This window comes from Onychostruthus taczanowskii, unplaced genomic scaffold, assembly GCF_017590055.1.
Source record: "Onychostruthus taczanowskii isolate IOZ18803 unplaced genomic scaffold, ASM1759005v1 scaffold2, whole genome shotgun sequence".
NCBI lineage: Eukaryota > Metazoa > Chordata > Aves > Passeriformes > Passeridae > Onychostruthus > Onychostruthus taczanowskii.
In genome coordinates this window covers 20,380,717-20,398,748 of record NW_024499239.1, presented here as the reverse complement: position 1 = coordinate 20,398,748, position 18,032 = coordinate 20,380,717, and the positions used below count along the sequence as shown (strand labels likewise).

General features: G+C 46.2%; 1 protein-coding gene across 1 annotated transcript; it reads left to right on the top strand.

The window, feature by feature from the left end:
* The first annotated feature begins 15,531 nt into the window (after positions 1–15,531).
* On the top strand, positions 15,532–18,032 carry LOC121335080 (homeobox protein HMX1-like). The gene is given in 3 exon segments (XM_041402869.1): positions 15,532–15,631; positions 15,634–15,762; positions 17,461–18,032. Coding segments are annotated over 3 exon segments (786 nt in total). The 5' UTR covers positions 15,532–15,546.

The following is an 18,032-nucleotide window of genomic DNA, read 5'->3' as shown; positions in this document are numbered from 1 at the left end:
TCACGTACAAACTTTGATGTTATTAAACTTGATTTTAATGTGACTGCAAAGTGATCTGCTATAGTTTATGACAGTCAAGTCTACTGTCTTTGCCAGACTGGAAACCAGATTTTTTTTTTTCCTGAAGGTTTTATAAGGTAATTTTTTAAAGGGCACTAGGGGCTGGACTAAGGAGATTTAAAAAGAAACTCACTGACACATGTAAGACACTTCCCTGCAATTAGCAATAAATAATCGGAAGGGAAAGCAAGTTTTCTGGCAAAATACAGCTCTTGCAAAATTTATGCTTTCCCTTCAATTGCACAACATTTTTAAACACCATATGCCAATCTGGGAATCTCAAGCCTAGTAATTAGCTCCAAGTTTTTGGAACACTTCATAAGGCCTGGATTAATCCCAACTGTATTATCTGGTGTCAGTTACTCTGAGTTGGAGATGCAGCACAGGAGTTACCAGCCAGTGAATTGTGCAACAGTGACCAAGTGCCATATGCTATTCCTGGATGGATATTTTACCTGTAACTGATGTGAGATCCAATAAAGGGAAAATCCATATTTCCTCCTGTGCAAGGCAGAGCATGTTGCATTTCTGCATAAAACAATGTCTCCCATTTGTCAAGCTTTAAGTCAATCCCCTGCTGAGCCATTGTACTGAAATACTTCGCTTTAAAAAAATTTAAATTTACTTCTTTCCAACAAAAATATGATTCCAGAACTGCCTAATGACCAGCCATGGGACCTTAACAGTTTACAAGATCAAAGTCTTGAGTGGAAGCACACCCTTGGCATGGATGAAGGCATAGAAAGCCTTTCCTGCAGCCTGATGCTCTCTCCTGTGCTCCCTCACTGTAGCCCTTCGGCTCTGCCCCTCCCATCACGGGGTCTGGTCTGTGCTCCCTCTCATGGAGAGGTCCCCAGAGCTGGGTCAGGATCTGCATTACTCTTGCAGTGAAATCTCCTTTTCAGAGGTGTCAAGAGCACCCCATTGTCTTCTGCTAATTTCATTATTTTTTTACTTGTGCCCCAGAATCAAGTTGAAGGCAGCCTAAGTGTCACTGGGGGGACAGCTAATGCAACTGAATTGCTTGATGATTGTTGTATTTTTCTTGCTCCATAGCAGGAGAATTAGCTCTCCTCCAAGGGATCTTCTGACCACAGGGCTTAGATCCAGCAGGCCAAATCAAATCCAGTGGGAATTGTTGCCTATGATTTGGCAAATCACTTTGCTTTTTCCATGTGTCCTCTGGAAAAAAAAAAACACACACAAAAACAAAAACAAAAACAAAAACAAAAACAAACAAAAAACAAAAACAAAAACAAAACAACAAAAAAAAACCCAAAACAAACAAAAAAAAATCCACAATGCAACACAAGAAACCCACAAACCTTGACATTAATAATGCCATTTGTCTCATGGTCTTTGCAGGTGGGAATCAGAGTGATGTGTTTGGTATCATTCAAGCCATGTAGCATTAAATGGTCCTGCTCCAGCACCATGAGAGTCTCCCAAAAGCCCTGGGTCATAATTGAAGTCCTATGTAAATATCTTGGATGACTTTGGGAATATCAAAACACACTAAGAAACGCCTTTAAACAACCTAAGGATGTTCTGGACATGTCAGCATGAGCTGTCCCCACAGTCACTGGAGGTTATTAGGCACTATCAGGGCACAGTGCCTCTGCTAAGAGTGTCCTGTGGATAAAACAGACTGTGTGCTACATTCATAAGTTTCTGTGCACATTAGGGTGTCTAGGTCAGCTGTAAATGGCTAAATTATAGATTATTTCCACTGTAAATTACCCAGGTTCTCTTTTTCTGTTTTATGTTACAATAAAAGTGGAAGTGACACTGGTGGACCCAGAACATCTGTGTTTCTCATTCTTGAAAAGCTTCACATATTGTGGTTGGGAAGGAGAAAATAGCTTTTCCAAAAAAGCCATGAGAAAGCTTCCTAGGAATGAGATGATATTTCCAAGACATTAAAATGGGGGACAAAAAAAACCCCAAAACAAAACAAAAACAAAACAAGCAAACAAACAAAACTAAGGAGGAGCACAAACTCATACTTTCTGAAAAAAGAACCTTGACAAGGTTGTCTTTATAGAGCAGCTATTTCTGTATTGTGTGGGGCTCTATTTCAGTCCCAAGGCTAAGCACCCAGCAAGACCAAGTCACATATCAGAAAGATGGGGACCTAAATTAAGACAACAGTAAAAGAGGGAAATGTATGAGGCTCAGTTTTCAGGCAGTGGAGGAACAAGGCAAGCTAAACATTTATTAGTCCAAGGTCAGAGGCTGTCTTAGATAGGGTCAGAATTGAACACAGGATTGCCCTGTTCTGTTCTGATTTTACAAATGACTTGTCTCCATCTTTGTAGAGACACATGGATTTGGTAATTTACTGTGCAGGGTATTTTTTCAGCTAGAAGTGAAATTTGAGGCAGGCTTTATTGGCAATTCTGTAGGGTTTTGCTTGTTTGGGATTCTTGTTGTTAGGGTTCTTTCTACCTTTTTTAACTTCTTTTTCTTCTTTCTTTTCTTCATTTTTTTTAAATGTAGACAAAAAATCTATGTGGTTCATGAAGAAATCAACACTTGGAAATAATCTTTGAGCTGTTTTTAACAGCTAAATGATTTTCAAAGCAGGTCTGCTTCCTATTTTTTCCATTTCCAAATATAAAATGTGTCACTATTTTGTCTTGTGCATTAAGATGTTAGATCAATATCTGAATAATTAAATGCAGCAGGACAATGAACAGTTTAATTAGCCTTGAGGTTTTCAGAGTATTGGCTATTAAAACTAAGTAGGAAAATTGGCTTGCTCTGAAGCCTTTTATTTACAAATTGCAACTTGGCAGAAGTACAGATCTAACTTTGGTGTACATTTGGATTGTGCAATACAGAACTGTAGAAGGAAATCTTAATCCACCTGGACCTCAGCAGTGCCTTTTGTCTGAGATGGGTTACCTGCATCGTGCTCTCACAACACCTGGAGCATCCCAAGGGGTTCTGCAGCACCAGAACCCTTTTGGAGCTGTTGTACACCACAGATCTCACCTGTGCTTCACTTTGAATAAACTTTTAGTGAGAAATGAGGAAAACACACCCATCAGGCTGTGCTGGGAGTACTTTGCAGAGGTCTGTGCTTGGTCAGGGGAGGGATGTAGCCTCAAGGTTCACTGTGAAAAGGTCCACTTGGTCTTCAGTTACACCAAACCCTACCCTGGTGTTTAAGCAATTAAAAGGTATCTACACATCATGTCTCCAGTCAAGGATTAGCAAAGATGTTCCTCTGTATCATCTTATTTTCACCTATGTTTTGTTTACATTAATTGCAGCTTTAAGTAAATTCAGGCACACATTTTGAAAGATTAGAAGAGGAAGCTAAAGCAGTGGGGAGGGAAGTATTTTCTATGCTTTTAAAATTAGTGCAGAATGACCAGACACTTTTCTTATTGTCTTTATATACACAAGGAAAAGATGCAAGATGCTGATTCCCACTAGCAAAAATTCTTTCCCATGCATTGCCTGGCAAGTGTAGTGTTTCATACCAAGGAAGGCTGGCTAAATGTGCACATGGGAGAAACATCAGATAAGACTGCAGAATAGAAACAAGTCCAAAACAAAGAACATGTGGCCTATGGTCAAAATCACTACCTTGATATAGGTCAGATGCAGAGGATTTCAGCTCATGGAAAGGCATAATTTTATCATTTATTTCCTCAGATTTCATTCAGATAAAACCATTCTTGCTAAATGGAAGCCATATAAACTTACATACCAGTCAAAAATTTCCCCAGATTCAGACTCTGTGAAAGGCAACCTTGAGATTTTTATGATTTTTTTCCTAATAATGCTGATTGTGGTAGAATTTTAAATAATCTGCATCTACATAACCTGGTTAATATCTGATTAGGTATAGATACAATAACTGGAATTTGTTAGTGTTTGCAAAATTGCTAGTAGCGAACTAATCTGGACTATTAATCTGAATTTAAATTTAAACTAAAGGATCTATAAGCCCTTGGTAGGTGTCAGAAAGGTTCCCAAAGCTCTCTAAATACTGAGTGTTACTTAGAAACAACAAGATGCAAGTGCTGCTCAAATCCTCATTAATTCTTCCCATGCATCATTAGATTTGGCCCTTATGTTCAGATTCTTCAGACTCATATTTCTCAACGACAACCTACACTTTAATTTATACCTCATAAGGCTAAAGTATCTCTTCTTTGAGTCAGATCTCAGTGGATTTGTGTTTTTTTGTTTTGGTTTGGTTTTTTGTTTTGTTTTGTTTGTGTTTTTTTTTTTTTTTTTGGTTTTGTTTTTAAACTGGAATTTGTAGGTATATGAAAAGGGAAAGCCTGTGTGTAGAAACACTTGGAATTTCAGCACAAGATAGAAAGGAACAACCCAGCATCAGGCAAAAAGATTCTTGCTCTTTTTTACTCTGAGTCATAGTCTCTTTTTAATTCTCTGTTAATCTCACAGGTGGGTGCCCACAAGACTTCCTGGATTAATACAAAACAAAATCCAAGGAAATATTTCATTGTCACACCATTTTTTTTCTGAATTGAACATATAACCAAATGTAGTTAACTTAGAATAGTACAGTTGTTGCACTTAATAAAATTTAAATTATGGTGGAAACTAAGAGTTCCAGATGAATAATTGTTTTTTATCCCTGTGTACTAAAAGAACAACAAATCTAAGCAAATATAATCTACTGTATTTTTTATCCTCAACTGAACTTTACTTTGACTTCACTGTACCTACCATGTAGTAATTTGGTCCAAATTACACAGAACTTGCCTTTCATGAAAGGGAGTGGCTGCTATGCATCTTTGTACTGACATAATTTTGAGGCTATGAGCATACATTTTTAAGGATAAGCTAAAGATGGAGTGATGAGTCAGATCCTTGGTTTACTTCTGCTGTTCTTCACACCAAGAGGCACAAATGGAGGAAAGGGAAAGGGTTATTCTGGCCAAACAAGATAAAAACAACCAGAAAATGAAGAGATGAAGGTGGGCTTTTTTTCTACCTGCATCAAACTGCTTGAAGTTAGGTGTTTGGTTTAATGTCAATGCCCTGTATAGCGATTTTGGCAGCACTTGCAGGAGCCATCATCCCTGCCAAGTACGGATGCACAGAGAGGGGAAATAGATGATCTTCTACAGACATCCCTCTTGCTTCTCTGCACAGTAAAAGTCAAGATAATATATCAGGCTTGACACCTGACTTCTGTCTGGCTCCTGCCCCGAGTGGAGACCACGAGGCACTGGAATGACATCCTTGCTGCTGTGGAGAGCCACCTTGTTTAACACAGGCATCCTCCATCCCAGCCAACCCTGTGGAGACTTGGTGTGGAGCCCTGGAGGTGCTTCAGGCCTTTGGCCTGGCAGCCAGAGGTACTGATAAGATCTTGCTAAGTCTGGCTATCATGACTGTCAAACGTTCAGTTGTGAAAGCAAAATCCGTGCTTAGTGTCTTAGCAATTGCAAGCAGCTGGTGGCTTTTTTTCCTCTTGCTAAATGTAAGAGGACAGCTCCTTGGGCCTGACCAAGCCTGGGTGACCCGTCAGGGCTGCCAAGGGGATTGAATCTGCCTCACCCTAAGCAAGGAGCAAGGCAGGGTCAGGCAAGCTCTGCCAAAGGTGGAGACAGAGCACATCATGTTTCAGCAGCTCAGAGAAACGCAGCAGAGTGCTTTACCTGCTGACAGCTCTGCAGAAGACGGATGCAAAAAGACCCCAAGCTCCTGCTGCAGAGGGCTGCCAAAAGCCCCAAGTGCTGGCATTGTTCCAGCTGCTTCCCCTCTGCTCTTTTCCCTGCTGACCTGTGCAGGCAGTGAGAAGGTAGATGGGGCTGAGGGAAGGGATTCTCAGCTCATTTGGTTCCCCCTTTTTCAAGGCAGACCTATTCCACACACTTTCTGCATGGGGTCACTCAGACCTGTGAAGAAGCACAGTTTCAGATCACCTGGTATAAGCTTCTGAAAAGTTCCTCTTGTGCACCTCCAAAGCACAATCGCTGTGAACCTGAAAGGTGCATATTTGAAAAAAGTGGCTCTGGGATGCAAGGGGTGTAAATGTCAGCCCTTCAACCCCCACTTGTCAAACGTTGTTCTCCTTTACTGCGTGGAAGCCTCACTTAAGCACAAGCTTGTTTGCTTATTTATTAAGTACATATGTTTTATGGAGTCTGTGATCTGCAAAAAACATTCCAGCTTTTGGACCCAAGGGCAAAATCCTTCTTTCCAATCTGTACAGACGATCTTTGAGCTGATATTTTGCTCTTCCTAGGGGATTTCTGTGTATTGAGGGAAAGAGAAATATCAGAGCTCAAATCCACCAGGTGTATCTGGAAGGAAAAACCTACTCTGTTGTCCTCCTCATTGCTTCCCTCAGCAAAAGGGGAAATGCAAAATGGAAAGTGCAGTAGAAAGTATACTGATTGATAGTGCTAATATTTAATAAACTGACTATTCTTTATTAAATCTGGTGGCTTTGTGCAATGAAATTACAGTTCCATTAGCATTAACAGGAATTCACAGCTCAACAGAGGAATGGAGATACTTCTCAAACACTTATCTTAGGCATTTTCTGCGAGAAAGCAACATTTGAAAAGGCTTCCTTTCCACTCTTTAGATGTGTGTGATCTTGGATCACCCCTCTAGTTTCTCTTCCTTTTTTTTTCACCAAGTGTAGTCATTTCCAATAAGGTTCATGAAGGGTTTCTGCTTTTGAAGGTCCCAAATGGCTTAAATCACTCCTAGCACAAATGCACTCTCTATTGTGGAAACTGAAACCTGCCACACCATAAGGTGATCTGTATATTAGAACCAGATATCCCTTCACATCTGTATTTCCAAGCAGCAAAGCGGTATGTTTTGAGTTAACCTACTTTTAGAGTGGCTCATCAGATAGAGATATAGCTATAAATACTGCTAAAGGGCTGGTGTTTGCCAGACTTCTGCAAGGATGCTGGCAGGGGAGATGAGGAAGTGTAGGCAAGGAGTACTGTCCTTTGCAAAGCACCTATCACCCACACAAACTGCCACAACTGCACACCATGATGGAGGGGCACCTCTTCTTCCCACTAAGGACACTGTGGTCCCTTGCCAGATGCACCACAGGGGTTTGGGGGCTTCAGGCTGGACCCCTGCTGGCTCCATCCTCTAGTCCTAAGTGCAAGTGGTGTGACATGGCTTGGCTCTTCCCCGCCAAAACAGGGGGGGTCTGATATTCACCAGGAGCAGTCTATGGATTTTATCCTCCTCTAAATGCCCTGACACAGACTGGAAGGGGACTGATAGGCCAAAAACCTCCAGGGAGTAAGTTTACAGCAAAGTCTGTGAACAAACATATGCCCAAACCTGTGCCATGATCCTTTTTAACTTGCCCATGAACACTCAGACAAGAAAGCCAAGCCATATGGAGCATTTGGGCAGGGCAAGACCAAGTCATCTGTGGGCTGGAGTGGAGAGACCACACCATCACAGAGTGCTGTCTAAAGAGAGCAGTCCCACCTCCAGCTGAGCTCTTCCCCTCACAAAATTCAGCTGATTGCATCTTCTCTGCAGAGCTGCCCTTCACACCTCTGCACAGTGGTATGTGTTGTCATGGAGCACCAAGAAATCTTCCCCAACACAGACAGCTGGAAGGGGCCACAAAGCAACTCACCTGACTTTTCCTGTATGATGTTTGCCCCCTAAACATGTGGAAAATGTTGGCTAGATATGCTCTGTATTTAAGAGGAGCTCAGGATGGAGAGGTTAAACATAGAAGTCTCCACTTAGTTTGATTAGTCCCCTCCAGCAGATGTGGGGGGAGAATTCTGCATGAGAGAAGGACATAAAAGGAGCATTGGCACCTCTTCCTACTTAGTATGGCAGACAGCTAAACTGCACCTTCAGCTCTCCTCACTCACTTCTCCAGTACTGTCTTCATTTAAATAGAACTTTAGCTTCCTCTGGGCAAGACATGCATTTACAAAGCCTAATATGGAAATTTTCCTGCAGCAAGGCCACTTATTGCTCCAATTTCAGTTAACTGCAGTGTAGATTTTATTATTCATAGCCAGAGGCTTGTGCAAATTTCTGGGTTGACTTCTCATGTCCTGGCAAGGGCAGAATGTGAGCTGAGGTGCTCAGGTTTCATAATGAATTACTGTGGGAACTGGCTTGGCCATCCTACCACAACTGAAGGAGCTTGGGAAGTCAAAGGGGAATCTTATGAGAAGGAGCAGATATGGTTGAGTTTCCTGCCGAGCCCCACTGAGATCCTGGGGAAGATAGCACTTCCCAGTGCTGCTCCAGGAGAGAAAGCAAACAGAGCTTTACCACCGAGTTCACTCAGTGCTTGACCCAGCCTTCCTACTGCTTCAGGGTTTTCTAGGACTAATCAGAATTGATAACAAAATAATTCAGAACAAGAAAGTGAATGCATTTGGGGTTTCCGTGGATTTACATTAGGATTTGAGTTCATTACAATATTATTTTTGACTGGGTTCAAGCCTTTCTAAGAGCATTTCAACACTATTTTCTTGCTGTATGAAAATGTAATTTTTGTGTACCATAATAAACATATTCATATGTATGTAACTGTATATATCTCCAGATATGTATCTCCACACATGCAGGAGCATTGCAAAACCATTTATAATCTATTGCAGAACCGTTTGAAAACTACATTCATCCCCAGATTTTAATGACTCACATAAACTCTAACTATTCATGGATTTCTATAAAGATTATTTCTGGACTTACTCAAAAACTTATGGCTTTACATTTGCATATGTATCACTGGTGGAGGAGTTTTTTGTTTGGAGCTAGAATATGTATGCTTATACTATCAAGTAAGATACAGAGAAGCATAATTTTCACATGACAAGGGAAAACACTTCCCTTGATCTAATGAGAGTTTTAAAGGTTGAATAATTGTCCTCCTTTATGATGAATGACTTAAAAGTCAGTGGAAAGGAGATGCTTTCTGTTTTTTATCTATTCAGAGCACACTTGCTTCTTATTAATATAAATCATAACTATATGTGATTTTTAATATCATACAGTTTAACGTAATTTTCACAAGTTTTCTTGAACATTAGACTATCCCCATAGTATATACATGGTTTGAAATATTTTACTATCAAAGTAAAAGCTAGTATGATTTTTACTCCAGTGTTAATAATATTTGGGGGCTAACTTTGATCCGTGAATCCATTTTCCTTTTACACAACTGTAAAAGTACAAAGGATGTTTTGTACTGTAAGTTCTTAATACTTTCTTTGATTGAAATTGGCTCTGTCCTGGAATTAATCTAAAACTCCTGAGTCAATCAGATTTAAGAAGGTATGAGTTTTTACGAAATTCACTAAGCTCCAACAGTTTTTGAAGTTTGATCTGAGAATCCAATCTATCAACACATGTGGACGTTCACTACAGTCCTTGACAAAGTTTAGTGCTCTGCTAAAAGAATTCAAGACTGGATAAAGGAAGGAGAACGGCATTTTAATTTTTACTTCAGAATCCTGAACTTCAAGTTCTGTCAGAAAATCTTCAGATTCAAACAGTGGATACATACAAACAAACTAAAGAGTACCTTATTATTTAAAAAATAATTTGTTGTTGTTGGTTTGGGTTTTTTTATGTTGCATTCCACAAAAAATCAAATGTTAAATGTTATTTCAAAATAGAGAGTCGTATTCTCTTGTGACAGTGCAAGATTTTTGGTTTTAGCTCCTTAGCTATTTTGATTTAGATAAAATAATGAGTTGTGTGCAGTGCTTCATTTCAGGACACCTTAATTTTCTGGGGTGAAATAGTTCCAACAATCTTACTTGATAATAGGTTAATGTTCTGAAAAGCTTTGAAAAGTCAGGGCTTTTCCTTTTTTACAGTGTCTCTGTATTTTCAGTGTGATTGTTAACAGAACAAAATATCCATGGTTAGGTCTGGTAAGGATCTCTTTCCATAATGCTCTTTTGTCTGTATAACAATAATAAAAGCTTTATTGGCACCTATTTCACATGACCTCCATAATTCTCCTGTGGCTGACCCTAACCAGTACCAATAAAACCATGCATTCTCTCACTGTACATTTAAAAAAGAAGGGGAAAAAAAAAAAAGTTAAAATTGTATAAGGAAATCAATGCCAAAGGCCTTTCTAGAAAAGTCACTTTAAAACAGCATTGTATTATAATTGTTATCTCATTTTCTGCAGGGACTATTTTTTTTATTTTATTTTAAGATCTCATATAATTTGATGATGGTTTATTTTCTCCCTCTCTCCCCATCTCCAGTCAAACAACTAAATATTTCTGAAAGGGCCCTGGGATTTTAACACAAGGGGATAGATATTCCCCAAAATGATTCCCGAACAGTTTTCTTAGTTAATACATTCAGGTACCTAAGGACATTCTCCGGTTCGATAATTTATCATGGGTTAAAATAGCCCTCACTTAGCAAGAAGCCAGCTCTTGAGCGATGCTATTCATGCTGCGAGTTGTATGGCATCTCTAACGAGCAATAAACAGACATCACGGGCAGTCAGGACACGCCACAGGCTGGAAGTTTCCATCCAAAGCGCTTAGTGACTGTCTGTGAATAATGAACACATTCATGGGAGGCAGCACGGGTTGTGCAGCGCCCTTGAGAGGGGAAAAGTTCTCTTCCAGTCTCACTGATGGTGAAGAATTCAGCTGGACTGGGTTTATAAAGATAATACACTGGAAAGAAAAATAATTTGCTCTGTTCCTCCCGTCTCCAGGGACCCGTTAAAATTTACTGCAGGTTCAGGAAGGAATCCACAAAGTCTTGCTGCACTCAAGTGCTATTTAACTCACATTTTAGGGGCTTTAGTGTTTTCTACCTGCAAGAAAAAGTTTCTCACTGCTATGTCCTTGTCTTTTTCGTGTTCCCTGCCACAGAGGCTACCAAAAAAAGGTTGTTCCCGTGAGATGTTCATGGGACCTCCATCCAGGCACAGGGGCTGGCAGGGACACCCCTCCAAAAAGTCCCCTCTACTTGTCCCTGAAAGCCTCAGCGGGACACAACCCACCGCTGGCTCCTGCTCCTCACCTGCCACTTTTTGAGGGCGGCAGAGCCTGTACAGAGACCTGGCAAACTCTAGAGGGACGAAAGATATCCGAGAGGGAGAATTTGGGTGGCTCCCTGGAAGGTGAGAGGGCCCCCACCTCTCCTAAAAAGGAGCAGGAGAGGAAGGTGTTACACAGAGGTTTAGGGCGGGGGGTGCAATCATCTTCCCGTTGATCTTTATTTTATGGTGTTGTTTGTTCGCTTGTTATTTTGTTGTTTTCTTGTTTTATTATTGCTTCTAAGTAGCTATCCCAACCATTCCACCCCCTCTGCTCCTCTGAAGGAGTCTTGGACACAAAGAAGCAACACTGCTTTCTAGGAACTGGTTTTGCTTTTTGGTGGCTCACAACTAGTTACTGAAGATGCTAATACAGCCTTTGTTTTATTTTATTCAGATACGTAAATATCTGAACAGAACGTGGCTGAAACACTATTTTTAAGTACACACACATATATGTATGTTTATATACGTGGGTTTAAGTGTATAATTATGACTCATAAATATGTATAGTATATTATATAAATGTACACATCAACCAGAGTCAGATATTGGCCAAGAATTCCCTTACCCCCAGGGATGCCTGATCTCTCAGGAAGGTGTCAAGGACTGAGCTATCTGTTCAGTGCGGCTTTTTTTGAAGCGGAGAAGGGAGCATGATGCCCCTGCCCAAAGCACCTCTGCCCGCAGCGCTGGGGATCAACAGCGCCCCGCGAAGATCCGGGCTCCAAAAACCACAGCCCTTAAAAGCAAAGAGGAGCAGAGATTAGGGGTGCGAGCGATAAAGCCTGCCTTTCATTTCGCTCCTATTTTACGACACATGGAGACAGCGAAGGGAGAGCGCGGAGAGACATCAAGCACCAGCAGGGTGATTGCATTCACACTGCAGGAAGCCGCTCCGCTCCGTGCGGGAGGCGGCCGGGCAGCGGCGGCAGTGGCCGGCCAGCGCCGTGACCCCCCTAGAGGCTCTTGTCACACTCACATACGCGTTTTCGGCCCCAAATATAGCCCTCCGTCTGCTAATTCCCCACGGACCCTGGCCCCAAATCCCCACTTCTCTCTGCCCTCTGCGTGGCAGCCGCTGTCGAGCTCAGGAGCCGTCGGAGATGGTGACGGGGGGATACCCCACTGGCACCCCACGCCATGGGGCCATCCTAGACCACTGGTGGGCACGAACTGGGAGGCAGGACTGTTCAGCCGGACTGTTCTCCCCACTGGCAGCGGGGTCGGGGTCACAGCCCGCGGCGGTCCCGCACCTCGCGGACCTGCACTGGACCTGGAAGCCTCCGACGCCTCGGAGAAAAACACGTACCTGGGAAAGAAAGTGAGCCAAGGATGGGAGAAAATAAGAGGCCCCAACACCTCTAGTCTAAACCCGGTCTCAAAGCCAACTCTGTAGAAAACACGTGGTTCTTTCTCCCTCCTGACCCACGGGAGGCATCAGGACCTGCCCAGGAAAGTCCCTCCATTCTCCCACATGCAAAACATAAAGATTCTGTGCCGCAAAGAGGTGGCCGTGGAAGAGAAGGCAGTGGGGAAGGAGAGGTTTCGCTTCGCCGTGGTCACTCTGAACCCCGGCGGAGACGGCCCGGGAGCTGCGGCACGGTCCCTGCCCGGCGCGGGGACAGCCCGGGGTGATGGCAAAGCCCTCGGCACAAGGGAACCCGTCCGGCCCCGCTGCCTCCGGGTAGGGGACTCCGAAAGGTGTAAGGACAGCTGCCAAGGATGCTTTTCTAATGTTTAATTAAGAAAATACCGTCATTGCGTGCTTTTTCTGCTTCCTACCCTGATGGATGGCTGCAGGAGACACACGCCCTTTTTATTCTCATCATCCTATTAAGCAGTAAGGATAGAAAGCCTGAAATGTTAGTAATGTCACTATAGCAATGCAAAAAGTGTGTAAACATAGCTACGAGCTTTAAAAAATCCCCAATAAACACGGACATGCATGTACAAGTGTTGTATTTGCAGGTATGGAATTATACTCATCCTGATTTTGTGTTTCAGGAATACATCTGAGTATACACGAGTTTCACAAGCACATTTCAGCATTATTGCACACCAGCTATATGTTATACCAGAGAAATATGGGAGGGGGGTGGGGAGAGCAAGAGCAAATTTAATCGTGGTGATTTTGTTAAAGTCTTTATAAGTGGAAAGCAGAAAATATTACATAGATTGCATGGTCACACTGCAGAAACGCTTTATAAAATATGGGTATGAGACACAAGCATATCTTTTGTAGATATGCAGATTGCATATGTTATGTACAGAAGCAATCACAGGCCACGTTTTTTTCTTTATTCTGGAAAGCACATATTTTCTGAGTCTGGCAGTCAAATAGAGCTGACGGTTTATGGATGCATAAGAACTATCGGCTAAACGCGTATTTCCTACATAGGAACAAGCAAAATGTGCAAAGCATAAAAGTCATCTTTATTAACTTCACTTCTGTGCAACAAGTGACAAATGCTCTATCTCCCGGCTTACAATTCACTAGACTGTCCTCGGTCTCTGCCCAAGTAAGAGATAATTCCCACTTTTCCAGAATCCATTTAAGAGCTCGGAATGTTTGCATCTTTCTGGAGCCGTTGAAAGGGGAATTATTCCCTTATCTTCATTTTTTGGAGTTTTTTTTTTTTTAAGTGTTCTTTCAAAAATAGGCCCTGACCTCTAAGGTCCCCACTGTCACTCCGGGAAAGGAGCGAGAGCGCTCCGTGGCGGGGAGGCCGGCTCGGCCCCCGGCTGCGCCCCTGGCCCGCCGGACACTCCCGCTGGGCAGCAAGCGGTGCCCCCGTTCCACAGCGGGAGGGGGAGGCGGGGCCTGGGAAAAAGATACTCGTACAGGAATACCGCAAAGGGGAACAAGGAGGGGTCCTCCGGCAGAGAAGAAGAGCAGGGGAGGAGAGGCTTGGCCAGCAGATGCGCATCGCAGGGGCATCTCTGTACTCACCAAACCTCCACGAGTCTCCGACGTGCGCTCCGGACCGAGTTGCCCCTCTACTAATCTGGCTCGCCTGGTCCCAAGGGAAAAGGCAGAGGGTGACCCTCCTGCTCCGGCGCCCCGCAGCCAGGGAGACTTTGGTGGGGTTGCCGGGGTCCATGTCCCAAGGCTCTCTCCAGAGGCTGGCAAAAAGGGGGCGGGGGGAACGACTTTAGAGCTTCCCACGAAATGGTATTACAGTAAGATGATAAAAGTCGGACTGAAGAGAAGTAACGCCAGGAAACATGAGCCAGCTCCTGGAGGGGGCAGCGCATCGCCTCTGCCTCCCCGCCTGGGGCGCGGGGAACGGGGAGTCCCGGACGGCCTCCGATGAGCCGGGCTGGGTGTCTCTCAAAATAAACTACACAGACACCGTAAGGACATCAATAAAATATATCTGTATAGGTATATACACATATATAAGGTAAGTAGAACGGACCTCGGGAGACCCCTTAGAGGAGAGTCCTCTCCTCTTTCCTAGCAGGCACTGTCCCCTCCACCGGCAGGACACCCACTGCCTGCTCATGGGAGCAGTCGCCCCTCCGCCACTCTCCCAAAACCGACTCAAATGCCTCAACCAGGGGGCTCCGGGCTGAGGACAACCTCACCGCTCCCCCGATTGCCCGCGGCGGCGGCGGCTGAGCCCGCGGGGCCGGAGCCGGCTCTCCGGGCGGCGGAGGGCGCATCTCCTCCGTCCATCGCCGCCGCCGCCACATGAAAGCGCTCGGCGGGGGGTGGGCGGGGGTTATTATTATTAATGATATTAATGATATTAATATAGGCGTGATGTCCACGGCGCCGATTGGCTGTCAGAGCTGCCCGCTGAGCCCGCTGCAGCCAATGGAAGGCTCGGGATGTGGAGCGGCCAAGCCCCCCCGGCTGCGGCCCGTGTGCCGGGGCCGCCGCCGCCGCCCCCCCGCACCGGGATTTGCTCCCTAATTGACCTAAATAAGGAGCTCGTGAACGGCGGCCCCGGGGCGGCGCGCACGCACAGGGACACACAGACACACACGCGGACACACGGACACACACACGGACACACACACGGACACACGCACACGCCCGGCAGCGCCCGGCGCCCGCCGCTTTCCCCGCGCAGATCCCATTCGGCGCGGCGCTCCGCCCACCGCAGGATCCCCCGCTCCTGCCCGCCGTTTAACTCGCATGACATTTTTATTTCGTTATTAGCGTTTTCGCGCAGAATCTGGCGCCTCCGATGGGTTGTCGGGCTGCCTTTTTTTTTTTTTCCTTCCCCGTTCCCTTCCCCTCCTCCCCCTCCCCCCTCCCCTCCTAGCTTGCAGGAAATGATGGCAAACCGCGATCTGAAATGATTACTCCGGAAAAAAACGCTTTTATACCAGGAGAGCATCCACGGGGCTAGGCAGAGGCGAGAGGCGGCCGCGGGGCAGCGGGGAGCCGAGGAGCCAGCCGCCCGCGGAGCCGGGACCCCCTCCCGCAGTTCTCTCCGACTATGCCGGACGAAGCCACGGAAAACGCCGGCTCCACCTCCGCCCGCGTCTCGTCCTTCTTCATCGAGGACCTGCTGGGCACCGAGGGCACGGCGGGTCGCGCTGCGGGCCGCACTCCCCGCTGCGCATCGGCGCCCCGGGCTGCCCCCTCCGCGACGCCGCCGTCGGCTGGTACCGCCGGGCACACGCCGCCTTCCTGGGCTGCGCCAGCCCCGACAGTAAGTCGCCTTTCCCCACCCTTCACCGCCGGGCCCGGCCGGGGCCGGGGCTGGGGCTGGGGGTGTTCCTGCTCCCCCCGGGGTGGGGGGGTCCGGGTCCCGCCGCGGCCCCCCGGAGCAGGCCGGAGGGGGATGCACGGAGTGCCCCCGCAGCCCCCGCCCTGCCTCCCCGTTTTCGGCCGCTCGGGGCAAATCTCCGGAAATGCTCCCTATGTGTCAGGCACCTGGAGCCTCCGCCCCGCCGCCCAAAGTGTAAACAGGGATTCTGGCTTGCTTGGGATTTTTTTTTCCTTTCCTTTTCCCTCCCCCATATCTTTTTTCTTTTTCTCTTTTCTCTCCTTTTATTTATTAATTTTTTTTTTAAGAGGCAGGGCTGGCTTTTTTTTTTTTTTTTTTTTTTTTTAACATACCAGCATTTAAGGGGGGTTTGTTTTTTTTTTTTTTTTTTTTTTTTTTTTTTTTTTTTTTTTTTTTTGACTCCCTATCAAGCCGGAAAGCTGGGAGCACCGTCCCTCAGCAGCGCAGAGGAGACTTTGGGAAGCCGGGGGAGCAGGAACACCCCCAGCCTGGGCTCAGTCCCGGCCGCCCCTTCCTGCAGAGCCAGCCCCGCTGCCCTCCGCCCGCAGCTCGGCCTCTCGCTGCAGGGATCCCAGTGGAGGGGGTGTTGGAGCAGAAGCCGGGGTTCGGGGCAGGAATTAACATATGGCAGAGTGAATGGGCTGCCATTAGTGGTTACTTTCTATCTCCTGATAGAAAAACATTGTGCCTCGGCGCGTCTCTGTGACCGTATTCGAGCCTGCAGAAATGTCATGATTGCTCAATAAGGAAAAGAGGCGTGATTTGTAATCCAAATAGTTTCTTTTTAAATTAATGGATTTATTAATATTTTTCATTTCTCTCAGAAGTACATATAGAGGCAGCAAAGTACTCCAGAAACAATTGCGCTTTTTTTTTTTTTTTTTTTAATTCTATAAAAAGTAGGAAATATTTTTTCCCTTTTAAAATTGTAGTTCGAATGCACAGTGTTGGAGACTCCATGGAGGTATGTCCCGATACTGGAATAGTTGTCCCCATCCATTAGCTTTTTGAAGTCCAGAATATTGTGGATTATTTCTTTTTTGTCCCTCTCTATATACACACGGACGCACTATTATACTTACCCTTCCGATACAATATACTTACTCACAAATGTACTTTTAAGTATGTACATGTGCATGCGTGTGTAAATACAGACGTGTATATAAATAAGAGGTCACGCGTATTCCTGTGTGTGCATACATATTTAAAAATTACATACGTACTTCTGTGCATATCCACGTGTGTGTTTACACGGGTGCGTTTTATTATCTGAAAACAGCCCATGTGTGTGTTATGTGCATGCACAGGGGTGCGTGTGTGTGTGTGCACGCATACGCAGATCCACGAGCGTGTCCTTAGATCAGTATATTTATATATATGAAATATGTGTTTCCATATAGGCACGGGTGCACGTGTGCGTATGCACTCAGAAATATTTGGGAGTTTATCGGAGCAGGCAGAGAAGCGGCAGGAGCCTTCCCCGGGCCCCTCGCTGCCCGGCCTTGCTCTCCCCCCATCCGCGCTGGTTTCCCCTCCCGATGAGCGGGGCGCGGGGCGGGCGGGCTGCGCGGTGCCCCTGCTCCCTCCGTGCCTGCAGCAGCCCTCTGCCTCTCTTTGCAGCCAGCGACCGGGACTCTCCCGAGCTGCCCGAGGAGCCGGCGGAGCGGGCGGGCGGCGGGCGGGCGGCGGCCAGAGGCCCGGCGGGCGGGCGGCCGGGGCCGGGCGGCCGCGAGGAGGAGGAGGAGCGCGGCGAGGAGCCGGGAGAGCCGGAGCAACGCGCCGCCGGCCGCAAGAAGAAGACGCGCACGGTGTTCAGCCGCAGCCAGGTGTTCCAGCTGGAGTCCACCTTCGACGTGAAGCGCTACCTGAGCAGCTCCGAGCGGGCCGGGCTGGCCGCCTCGCTGCACCTCACCGAGACCCAGGTGAAGATCTGGTTCCAGAACCGCCGCAACAAGTGGAAGCGGCAGCTGGCCGCAGACCTGGAAGCGGCCAACCTCTCCCACGCCGCCCAAAGGATAGTGCGGGTCCCCATTTTGTACCACGAGAACTCGCCGGCGAGCGCCTTGGGCTTCACCCTGCCGCACATGTCGCCCCCCTTGGTGGGCTTCTCCAGCGGCGTCAGCTACCCCCTGGGCACCTTCCCCGCCGCCTCCCTCCCTTTCCTACGGTCGCAGATGACAGGACTCGTCTGA